General features: G+C 36.6%; 2 protein-coding genes across 2 annotated transcripts; one reads left to right on the forward strand and one right to left on the reverse strand.

Moving 5' to 3' along the window:
* Window positions 1–1,589: 1,589 nt before the first annotated feature.
* On the reverse strand, window positions 1,590–3,234 carry LOC108825221 (RING-H2 finger protein ATL8-like). The gene is made up of 3 exons (XM_056994343.1): window positions 2,934–3,234; window position 2,798; window positions 1,590–2,084 (listed from the first exon to the last, which is right to left on the reverse strand). Exons 1-3 carry the CDS (start codon window positions 3,170–3,172, stop codon window positions 1,773–1,775), a joined length of 552 nt encoding a protein of 183 aa, XP_056850323.1. The 5' UTR covers window positions 3,173–3,234; the 3' UTR covers window positions 1,590–1,772.
* Window positions 3,235–8,562: 5,328 nt separating this feature from the next.
* LOC130508448 (uncharacterized) lies at window positions 8,563–10,200 on the forward strand. The gene is made up of 5 exons (XM_057003980.1): window positions 8,563–8,696; window positions 8,792–9,335; window positions 9,428–9,527; window positions 9,591–9,659; window positions 9,995–10,200. The coding sequence occupies exons 1-5, from the start codon at window positions 8,603–8,605 to the stop codon at window positions 10,043–10,045; spliced, it is 858 nt and encodes a 285-aa protein (XP_056859960.1). The 5' UTR covers window positions 8,563–8,602; the 3' UTR covers window positions 10,046–10,200.
* The last annotated feature ends 1,014 nt before the right edge of the window (window positions 10,201–11,214 follow it).

Here is an 11,214-nt window from a genome sequence, read left to right on the forward strand (position 1 = left end):
ACTTCCACATCGGTAGCATTCAGTTGCTTGTTTGTTACCATCCTTGTTTTCCCACTTCTGGTAAGAGTTAGAGTTCTTAAAAGAAACTCCTCGGACTCGAATGTGACCATATCCATGTCCACATGTATCTCCACGACCATGTCCACGACCACGACCGCGACCACGAGTGTAGCCATTTCTGCGGCCCGTGTTGTTCTGTTCAGTCACATTCGCTTCAGGGAATGGAGCAGAACCAGTTGGACGTAGTCCATGATTTTTCATCAAAAGCTCATTGTTTTGCTCAGCCACAAGGAGACAAGATATAAGTTGGGAATACTTTTGGAATCCCTTTTCACGGTATTGTGTCTGCAGGACAAGATTATTTGCATGAAAAGTAGAGAATGTCTTCTCTAACTTATCAGCTTCCGTGATTTTCTCTCCACATAACTCCAATTTGGAGGTAATTTTGAACAAGGCTGAGTTGTACTCACTTACAGACTTAAAGTCTTGTAACCTCAGATGTGTCCATTCATATCGAGCTTTAGGTAAAATCACATTTTTCTGGTGGTCATACCTTTCCTTTAAGTTGTTCCAAAGGATTTGCGGATCTTTCACCGTCAAGTACTCATTCTTGAGATCTACATGGAGGTGATGACGAAGGAGTATCATAGCTTTTGCTTTATCTTGGCTTTCAGATTTATTTCCTTCTAGGATTGTAGCTTCAAGTCCCTTTGCACTAAGGGAAAATTCGACATCTAATGCCCAAGCCAAGTAATTGTTTCCAGTGATATCAAGAACTTCAAATTCAAGACTAGTAAACTTTGACATAGTTCACTGAAACAATAAAATAATAATCAAATTTCTTAAATAGAATAAGAGAGAAAATAAAATAAAATAATAAAGCAATATCAATATTCTATGATTAATGCATTCACGATTTTACAAGTCATGTAAAGGAATATTGATTCAAAATTTGATGCAAATAATATATTCTCAAGTTATTGCAGTGTAATTAAGTCAAACAATATTATCTTACGTATGTGATGCAGCCATTTAATAAATTATGGACAATATTCAAAATAATAATAAACAAAACGAAGCGAGGAACGGAGAAAAAGGCCAGCTTCCTTTCGTTTCATCATATTTAGTGGGACATTAAACACACTCATATATTGCAGTGGCTCACAATCCCAAATTATTTGCTCACAATCCCAACTCGTAGGTATTGGTGTGCAAATAATATTAATTTTGGTCTAGTCTAAACGAATGAAAACAATAAACTATAAACGTGTATGTTAACATGATGACAATAAATATAAACATCACATATGGTTAAACACATACTGGCATTAGCTTATAAACATCGACAAGATCTCTTTAAATCAAAAGATTTTCCTTGGAACAAGGATAGATCAAAATTGCCGACTAAAGCTCCTAAGCTCATACTGTGTATGAAACCATTCTTACAAACCATGAATTGATAATAAACATGATTTGAAGAAGGAATAGAAATAAAATAAAACTGTAAAAAAAAAAAAATCTATACCTATTGGCTTGCTAGAGCTTCGTGCTGATAACGTGTTTTGAGTAAAGAATAGAAGAGAAGAGAAGAGAGGAATTGGTGTGTCTTATTCCATGAATAATGTACTCTTTATATAGTGATACAATGAGAGGGTTTAGCTTGGAGACCAAGTACAAGTAAATCTTGGTGAGCAAGACTTTCTATAATCGACATCACAATAAATGTAAATATAACACAAGGAACACTTTTAATGGAAATTTCTACAAAACAATTAAGCTAATAAATTATCATTATTATTACTATTAGGATCATCTTGCTTGATTTGGGTATCAGGCTCCGGTCCTGAGCTTGAGCTACCGGGTAACCCGCCGCATTTTTGACACCTGGCAACCACCACCAAGATCTGACGGCAGGAAGGACAAGAAGAATGAGACCCTAGCCACGTGTCAATACATGACACGTGGAAGCCGTGACCGCACTGTGGCAACAACACCCTGAGCTCGTCGCCGGCGGCGTATTCCGTGAGACAGATGGCACACTCGGCGAGTTTCTCAGCCGGTGGAGATTCCGGCGAGTAGGTGAGCTTCGTGTTGTGAATGCAAACAAAGTCCCACATTGTAAGTTTAGACAAATAATGTCTAGTATATAAAGAGATGTCCAACTCTGATTAGTACGAGGCCTTTTGGGAAGGAGCTCAAAACCAAATCCATGCGGGCTTTACTGCTTCGGCCCAAAGTGGACAATATCGTACTAATCGGTCAATAGAGAGTTGGACATGGGCTTGGAAAAGTCCAACAATTGGTATCAGAGCCAGGTTGACGAACATCTGTAAGAAGACCAAAATACCCTTCAAGTTCGAAGAGTCTCCACTTCGATGGGAAGGGCGGGGTGCGTAGCAGAGGCCAGTCAAAGATCCTGGGAACTTCAGTTGTGGGAGGAAAATCCTCAAGGTGACTTCGCGATTAAGTGGTGCCGGAAACTTATATCGAAAGTCTCTCCCTAACAACGATACAAGATTAGGTGGATATTCCTAACGGTGCTGTAAGGATTAGGTGGTGAATGTCCTAATAGTGCAGTAAAGGTTAGGTGGATAAATCCTAATGGTGTAACAAGGGTTAGGTGAAGAGGCCCGTTGGTGATTACGGCGGTACAAGAGGTGTGCCAAGTTTCGCTGGAAGTTGAAAACTAAGGGTTCATGTGGTACTTGGTTTGAGAGGAAGTTTGTTGTGAATGCAAACAAAGTCCCACATTGTAAGTTTAGACAAATAATGTCTAGTATATAAAGAGATGTCCAACTCTGATTAGTACGAGGCCTTTTGGGAAGGAGCTCAAAACCAAATCCATGCGGGCTTTACTGCTTCGGCCCAAAGTGGACAATATCGTACTAATCGGTCAATAGAGAGTTGGACATGGGCTTGGAAAAGTCCAACACTTCGGCAGAGACTTTAGGACTTTCTTCTTCAGCCCTTTGTTAGCCGGCGGTTGATCGGAACTCGCGGCGGATCTGTTGGCGAGACGACGGAGCCAGACGCAACGAGAGACGGCGAGTAAGCCGAGAACGCAGATCAGTGCACAGAGAAGAGCAGCTATGACGAGTACGAGATCGGAATATAAGGCCGGTGACGACGGAGAATTGGTTTCTTGGAGAAGACGAAAGAGAAGACGCGCCATTACAGAGACTAAAGAGAGAAGAGAGGTTTGGTTTGAAAAAAGTTGAGAGGGTTTAGGAGTGTGAGCGTTTCTTTGTGGAGGCAAGGAGGGAAGGTATTTATAGTGAGAGTTCGGTCTTTTTGGTATTTGTTTTTTTTTTGTTTTTTTTACGACGTATTTGTTTTTATTTATAAATCGCTTTTGGTTATTTTGTTAATTTATCAATTAAAGTTTTTTTTTATCAATGACTCGAAAGAGTCATGGGTATTAGTATTCTATGCTTTTTCCCCCAATGTTTTGTTAGATGATGGCCGCTGATTATTTTAAGAAAAAAAATATGATGCATTTTTTTATTTTAAAAATTTAATACCAATCAAAATTGGAAATATAATCAAATCATAGACACGTAAGTTCTTTTATGTTCCTCTCTTTTTCTCATTATAAAAATATATATTTTGTTCTAATTTTGATAAAAAAAACAATTAACCAAAGTTTTATATTTTTATGCATTTCTTCAACTTTTCAGATGATTTTTTTTCATTGAAGTTGAATATATGGGAATATGACATAATCTTTACATACGAATATATAAAAAAGTCTCACAATTTTTATTTGGTTATATAATTCCTACCCAAAGTTGTGGGAGAGTTTTATAGTTGAGTATTTGTACTCTATACACTCCCCTTTTCCAATATTTGCATCCCCTACCCTAATTCCCCCCCAAATTCTCCCCTACAACTTTACTTTTTTCCCCCCAACCAATGGTATCTAGCTATTGTAAGGGTTTTGAACAAATTTGCTCTTTATAGTTTACCTAACATCCTTTACACCAAAATATTTAATATCATTTATTAGAAATATATGCATATTAATTAGAATTTCGAGACGATTGGATTAAACATAACAAACATAATAAATAACTGTATGGAATGATTCATGGTTTTGCTGGATTGAAACATTTGGATTCTGGTGTATGAAGTTTATATAAGATGGTATTGCGTGTGGAGGCAGAAGCATGTATGATGTATGTGTGATGCGATGTCTTTGCTTTGTACCATTGAACACCAAACGACGAGATAGATTGAGGACAACTCTAGATTGAGATGGTGTCTGTCACCTATCCTAACATTCTTTCCGTTGGCCATGTTCTACTTCTACACAAACTATTAATCGCCAGTTTGTCTTCCACATCAATAGCTAAAACACCATACTCAGCTGTGGTGACTTGACTAATTTCTTCCATTGTTACATATACAGTATATATATGGAATATGGACTTGAGATTTAGTAAAAGTCGTCTAAACATGCAAAATGAACTTAATCGTTAGCTAGAGGCTAAGTTCTGCTATCGTTCTTTATGACTTTATTATTGTTGTTAGAGCCTACATGTGGGAGAAATTGGACAAATTTAAGAAAAAACAGTCTTATTTAAGAAAGATGTCTTGGTAAAGAAAGACCGACCACGTACGTACAACGATTTGTTAGATGCACAATTTGCACTCAAAAGGTTTTAATACTTCTTAATTAACACTACTAGTACTCTTTTGATTAACTGTTATTTATATATTGTAGTATACTTTATATATTTGCCTCAAGATGATACATACGTTACGAAAAACTTAACGACGTTGACATTTTGTTATTCTCTACGTACAATAATGACCTTTTTTAAAACTTACAATAATGACCTTTGAAATCACCAAAAGAACATTTTGTTTTTATAGAGTGGCTGCTAGCCAGCTTAGAAACCACAAACCCGATCATTTGTTATATAACCTATAATTAAAACGTTATCAGAGATAGATGATTTACCTCTTTTTTGGATAAAAGATGATTTACGTTTATAGTCGTTCTACCGAGAATTATGTATTTATGTAAAAACATTGTTATCGAGTATAAAAATGTTCAAAATGTAACCGGATATAAAAAAATACTCAATAATTTATTTCCAAATAATCTCAATTAACAAGGTTGTAATAAACTACGAAGACGATTTTTAATGTAAAGCTAACAGGCATTTGGAATTGGGATAAAAACTAATTCACTAAAATACTTTCTAAAATATTTAGATAAGATCAATCATCTCTTAATCTTTCGAAATAAATATGAAGACAGGAAATGAAATCTTTCTGTTTATAATCCCAATTCCCACACAATTACCTCAATGAACAATGAATCCGAGGAAAGAAAAAAATCTCTCTCTTTGCCTTTTTGATACTGTACCACTTCTAAATCTTATCTGTATCTTATACATTAAGAAAATATAATATTGGTCTGATCTGTTGACCAGAGAAACTTGTAAGGTATCACCAACCATAATCTCATACTTTCCTGGAACAAAAAGGATAATTAATGAAAAATAATCACGTATGCGTCAAAGAAAAAACCTTCTGTCTACTATTTACTATATCTATTAACTTTTCATATAAATAATTTTAAATCCGATGCCAAAAAAAATTAAATCCATCAAAAAATTATTTCAACTAGAAGTCTAGATGAATTTAAATTACTTATATGGAAATTTAAGGATATAGTAAAAACAGTTACAGAAGTTTTTGCTGTCCAAGTCTCAAAAAAAGTTTAGGAGGACTTGCAATTTTCGAAACACTCTTTAGCCATGAGATTAATGCCACGTACACACAGAACAAACAACTGAGCTAACTAACGAAAGCGATTTTGGTAGCATTTCACAGAACTATAATCCTAACAAAAGTATTCATATGGCCAAAATTAACAAAAATATTCCTAAATAGTGATACTAATCCAGTTATAGATTATAGTGGAGAACAAACACCTAATCGGCCTAATATGTAAAGAACGAAATGAAAGTTCCTGTGAAACTTTTTTCCTGCTGGTCAGTGGCCACCACACCATATAGACGATACTTTGTGTGAAAGGTGATAATAACAACTAACTGAAAAACATGCTTCAAAAGACTAAAATTAAAGATTTGGCGACGAGGGACGCTTGTCTATCACTACAAGAAAACAACACTTTGGCGAGGAAAATTAACGAGGAAATATAATCCTCGTAACTTTACGAGGAATTTACGAGGAAATTACAAAGAAAGAAGTAAACCTCGTTATTTCCTCGTAAAATAACGAAGACAATATTTCGTCGTAAAACCAACGTAACTTTACGTGGTTTTAACGAGGAAATACACTTTCCTCGTAAAGACCACGTAAAGCTTGCATTATCTTTACGAGGAAAAGAGGAAATACACTTTCCTCGTTAAATCAACGTAAGATTACGTCACCTTTACGAGGAAATGATATACGTGAACTTAACAAGGAATTTTGAAGCACGTTTTTTTTTGGCTACCTACATGTTCCTCGCAAATTCATCGCAAAACTTCAACTACCAGATTCGAAAATTTTCTATAAATATGGAAATTTCAACATCATTTTAAAAAAAAGAAAAACGTGAAAGGAAAAAAATGTCAGGCTCTGGGAATGTCTACGAGTTGCGGAGGTGGATGTATATGCATAGAGATGCTAACGGGAGAGTGACGAAAGAATACATTGCGGGACTGGAGACATTTATGCATCAAGCAGATTCCACACCGCTCGCCCTAGAAAGCGGTAAGATGTTCTGTCCATGTCGGAAATGCAACAATTCGAAATTGGCAAATCGTGAAAATGTTTGAAAGCATTTAATAAATAGAGGTTTCACGCCAAATTACTATATCTGGTTTCAACATGGAGAAGGTTATAATAATTATGATCAGAATGAAGCTAGTAGTAGTAATAGCAATTTTCAGGAAGAACCGGTTGCTCATCATTTGCATAATGAACATAGTTACCATCAGGAGGAGCAGATGGTAGATTTTGATAGGGTTCATGATATGGTAACTGATGCATTCGTAGCTCATGATGAAGATGAAGAACCTAACATAGATGCAAAAAAGTTTTATGAAATGTTAAATGCGGCGAATCAACCACTTTACAGTGGTTGTAGAGAAGGTCTCTCTAAATTGTCGTTGGCTGCTAGAATGATGAATATTAAAACTGATCACAATCTACCTGAAAGTTGCATGAATGAATGGGCAGACTTGTTTAAAGAGTATTTGCCGGAAGACAATGTGTCTGCTGATTCTTATTATGAGATTCAAAAACTGGTTTATAGTATTGGGTTGCCTTCGGAGATGATAGATGTTTGCATCGACAACTGCATGATCTACTGGGGAAATGATGAGAAGTTAGAAGAATGTCGATTCTGCAAGAAGCCACGATTCAAGCCGCAAGGACGGGGACGTAATAGGGTACCGTACCAAAGGATGTGGTACCTACCAATTACAGACAGATTGAAAAGATTGTACCAATCAGAGCAGACTGCTGGAAAGATGAGATGGCATGCCGAGCATACTCAGACGGATGGTGAGATGACACATCCATCAGATGCAAGAGCCTGGAAACATTTTAACAAAGTATATCCGGAATTCGCTAGCAATATCCGGAATGTGTATCTCGGATTATGCACAGATGGATTTAGTCCATTCGGAATGTCAGGGAGACAATATTCATTGTGGCCAGTCTTTCTTACGCCATACAACCTGCCACCGGAGATGTGCATGCAACGGGAGTTGCTATTCTTGACCATATTAATACCTGGTCCGAAACATCCTAAAAGGTCGCTGGATGTTTTCCTGCAACCACTGATAAAAGAGTTGAAGGATTTGTGGTCAACAGGGGAGAGGACGTATGACTGCTCAACGAAGACGAATTTCACGATGCGAGCGATCCTTTTGTGGACCATAAGTGACTGTCCTGCCTATGGGATGTTGTCGGGATGGACTACACATGGGAGATTAGCTTGTCCATATTGTAATGGAGCGACAGATGCGTTTCAACTGAAGAATGGGAGGAAGACAAGTTGGTTCGATTGTCATCGTAGATTTCTTCCCATTGGCCATCCGTACCGAAGAAACAAGACATTGTTTAGGCACAAAAGGGTTGTGAGAGACACTCCTCCTCCATATTTAACTGGAGAAGAAACTGAAAAGCAACTCGATTACTATGGAGCTTTGGAAACAGTTCCTCGTGGTGGTAATTGGCATGTTCCCCCTAATATGCCTGATTCTTACGGTGTTCATCAATACTGGCACAAGAAGAGTATATTTTGGGAGTTGCCATATTGGAAGGATCTTCTTCTGCGCCACAACCTCGATGTGATGCATATAGAGAAGAATTTCTTTGAGAACATCATGAATACAATATTGAATGTCCCGGGGAAGACAAAAGACAACATAAAATCGATGTTAGACTTGCCGGATATTTGCTCAAGAAGCGAGTTACATATAAACAACAATGGGCAAGTTCCTGTTCCGATATTCAGATTGTCTTCAGAAAAAAAGTCGGTGTTATTCAACTGGGTAGCATCAGAAGTGAAATTCCCGATGGGTATATTTCAAATCTGTCTAGATGCGTTGAAAAGGGTCAAAAGTTCTTCGGGATGAAGAGTCATGACTGTCATGTCTTTATGCAACGACTACTTCCCTTTGCTTTTGCGGAGCTACTTCCTACAAACGTACATGAAGCACTTGCAGGTACTATATTATATATTGCAGTTATTTTATATATAATGATTTAGTTTGAAATATATATGACTAATATGTGTATAATTGTTTTTGGAATATACAAGGCATTGGAGCATTTTTCAGGGATCCGAGCACCCGCACCCTTAAAGTAGAAGTCGTGGAACAGCTTCAAGAGAACATTCCCATCTTATTGTGCAACTTGGAGAAGATATTTCCTCCTGGGTTTTTTGACGTAATGGAGCATCTAGCTGTCCACCTCCCATATGAGGCATTGCTTCGTGGACCTGTACATTACGGATGGATGTATCAGTATGAGCGAGCCATGAAATATTTGAAGGGAAAAGCAAATAACCTTGCAAAGGTTGAAGGTTCTATAATTGCTGGAAGTTTGACGGAAGAAACTTCTCACTTCACATCGTACTACTTTGCGTCAAAAGTACGTACTCGGAAAAGAGCTCCAAGGAGATATGATGATGGTGGTGTCGCGCCAACATACGCAGTTGCTGGTGTTCCAGACATCTTTAGCCAGATTGGGCGACTGGGTGGGAAATCAAAAGAGGTTTGGTGGTCGAGTGAAGAAGACGCTCATAGTGCACACACCTATATTCTACTCAATTGTGAGGATCCATTGATTCGTTATTTTGAAAGGTAACATAAATGGACACGTATAAATTAACACACATATATATATATATATATATATTGCCAAATATTAATTAATATAAAATGTGATTTTACAGCCTATTTGTTTCACAAGTCGAAGAAACATTCCCTGTTATATCCACAACTGACGTAGACAAAAGGAAAGATCAACACTTTATAAAGTGGTTGAAGAGTCAGGTATTAACTCAAACTCTTTATTCATAAATGATTTGTATTTTAACGTTCACTTTGTTTTTGCAGGTTGATTTTGACGACGATGCAGATTATCCTAAGTGGTTACATGAAGTAATTCAATCTCCACATGTAAAGGTCACCATTTCACAGATGTATTTCACACGAGGCTATACTTTTCACACATATGAGTATGGTAGACAGCGGGCGACCAGTAACTATGAAATATGTGTGAAAGGGAAAACCGATTTCTACGGTATCTTGACAGAGATTATCGAAGTGGAATTTCCAGGGATATTGAAGCTGAAATGCGTCCTCTTCAAATGTGAGTGGTTCGACCCCGTCGTCAACAGAGGTGTTCGGTTTAACAAATTCGGTGTAGTTGATGTCAATGGTGGACGAAGGTACAACAAATTCTTTATTTGGCATACATGAGCAGAATAAGCTTACTTCTATGTTTTCTTTATTTTCAGGTACAACAAATTCGAGCCTTTCATCTTAGCTTCACAAGCAGATCAAGTTAGCTACCTTCCATACCCTCGGATGAGAGAATCGGGAATAAATTGGTTATCCGTGATCAAAGTTACACCTCGAGGACGAATCATTAGTGGAGAAGAACCACCATTGCAAGAAGAACAGATAAATGAAGTCGAGGAACCTGAACAACAAATTGATGACATTCTTCCATTGATCCGCATAATCATGAGTATGAAGATCTTACCGACGATGGCACAGACGAAGCTGTTGAAGACAAGTTTAATGAAAATGATGATGTTTCTAGTGATGACGAAAATGTATCCGATTGATGTATTTGTGTTTTAATATGATTGATTTTCAGACTTAATGCATGTGATTCGATTATAAAGAAAAAAAATATTGAGGTTTGAGGTTTTGAATGAAAAATAAAAGATTGAGGTTTGGGATTGGAATATGAAGAGTAGAAGATAGGAAAGATGGTGTTTGTGGTTTGGGATTTTTGATTTTAGGCGTTTAGAAAGCAAACCTCGTTAATTCCTCGTAGGTTACGACGAAATAACGAGGAAAATAGAAAAAAAAGAAAAAACACGGGCCTCGTTAATTCCACGTAAGACAGAATCGTCGTAAAGACCTCGTAAGCTTACGTGGAATTAACGAGGCTTCCTGTTTTTTTTTTAATTCCTCGTTATTTCCTCGTGGGTGTACGAGGTTTTAACGAGATATGTTGTCTAAACCCCTAAACCCTAGACCCCAAACCCCATCTTTCTTATCTATTTTGTCTAAATCCCAAACTCCAAACCCCATTAATAATTTTATAATTTTCAAAAGATTATATTTTTAAATCTTCAAAAGATTATATTTTCAAATCTTCAAAAGATTATATTTTCAAATCTTCAAATGATTATATTTTCAAATCTTCTAAAGATTATATTTTTAAATCTTCAAAGGATTATATTTTTGTTGCAAGATAAAAAATTTAAATAAATAATTTGATTTTGTATAAGTTTAAATCAGGAAGAAGAGATTGATATTAGAAGTTAAAGAATTGTGGTTATAAATTTTGAGGTTTGAAATGTTAAGAATATTGAGGTTAAAAGAAATATATGTTATGAATATATGAAGTAGAATATAAGAAAGATGGGATTTAAGGTTTGGGGTTTTTGATTTTAGAGGTTTAGAAAGCAAACCTCGTTAATTCCTCGTAGGTTACGACGAA

The sequence above is a fragment of the Raphanus sativus genome, chromosome 2, assembly GCF_000801105.2.
Source record: "Raphanus sativus cultivar WK10039 chromosome 2, ASM80110v3, whole genome shotgun sequence".
NCBI lineage: Eukaryota > Viridiplantae > Streptophyta > Magnoliopsida > Brassicales > Brassicaceae > Raphanus > Raphanus sativus.

Coding starts and splice junctions, on each gene's coding strand:
- LOC108825221 (XM_056994343.1), bottom strand. CDS start 3,172: ATGGCGCGTCTTCTCTTTCGTCTTCTCCAAGAAACCAATTCTCCGTCG.
- LOC130508448 (XM_057003980.1), top strand. CDS start 8,603: ATGAAGAGTCATGACTGTCATGTCTTTATGCAACGACTACTTCCCTTT. Junction 8,697..8,791: donor CGTACATGAAGCACTTGCAG/GTACTATATTAT, acceptor GGAATATACAAG/GCATTGGAGCATTTTTCAGG. Junction 9,528..9,590: donor TAAAGTGGTTGAAGAGTCAG/GTATTAACTCAA, acceptor TTGTTTTTGCAG/GTTGATTTTGACGACGATGC.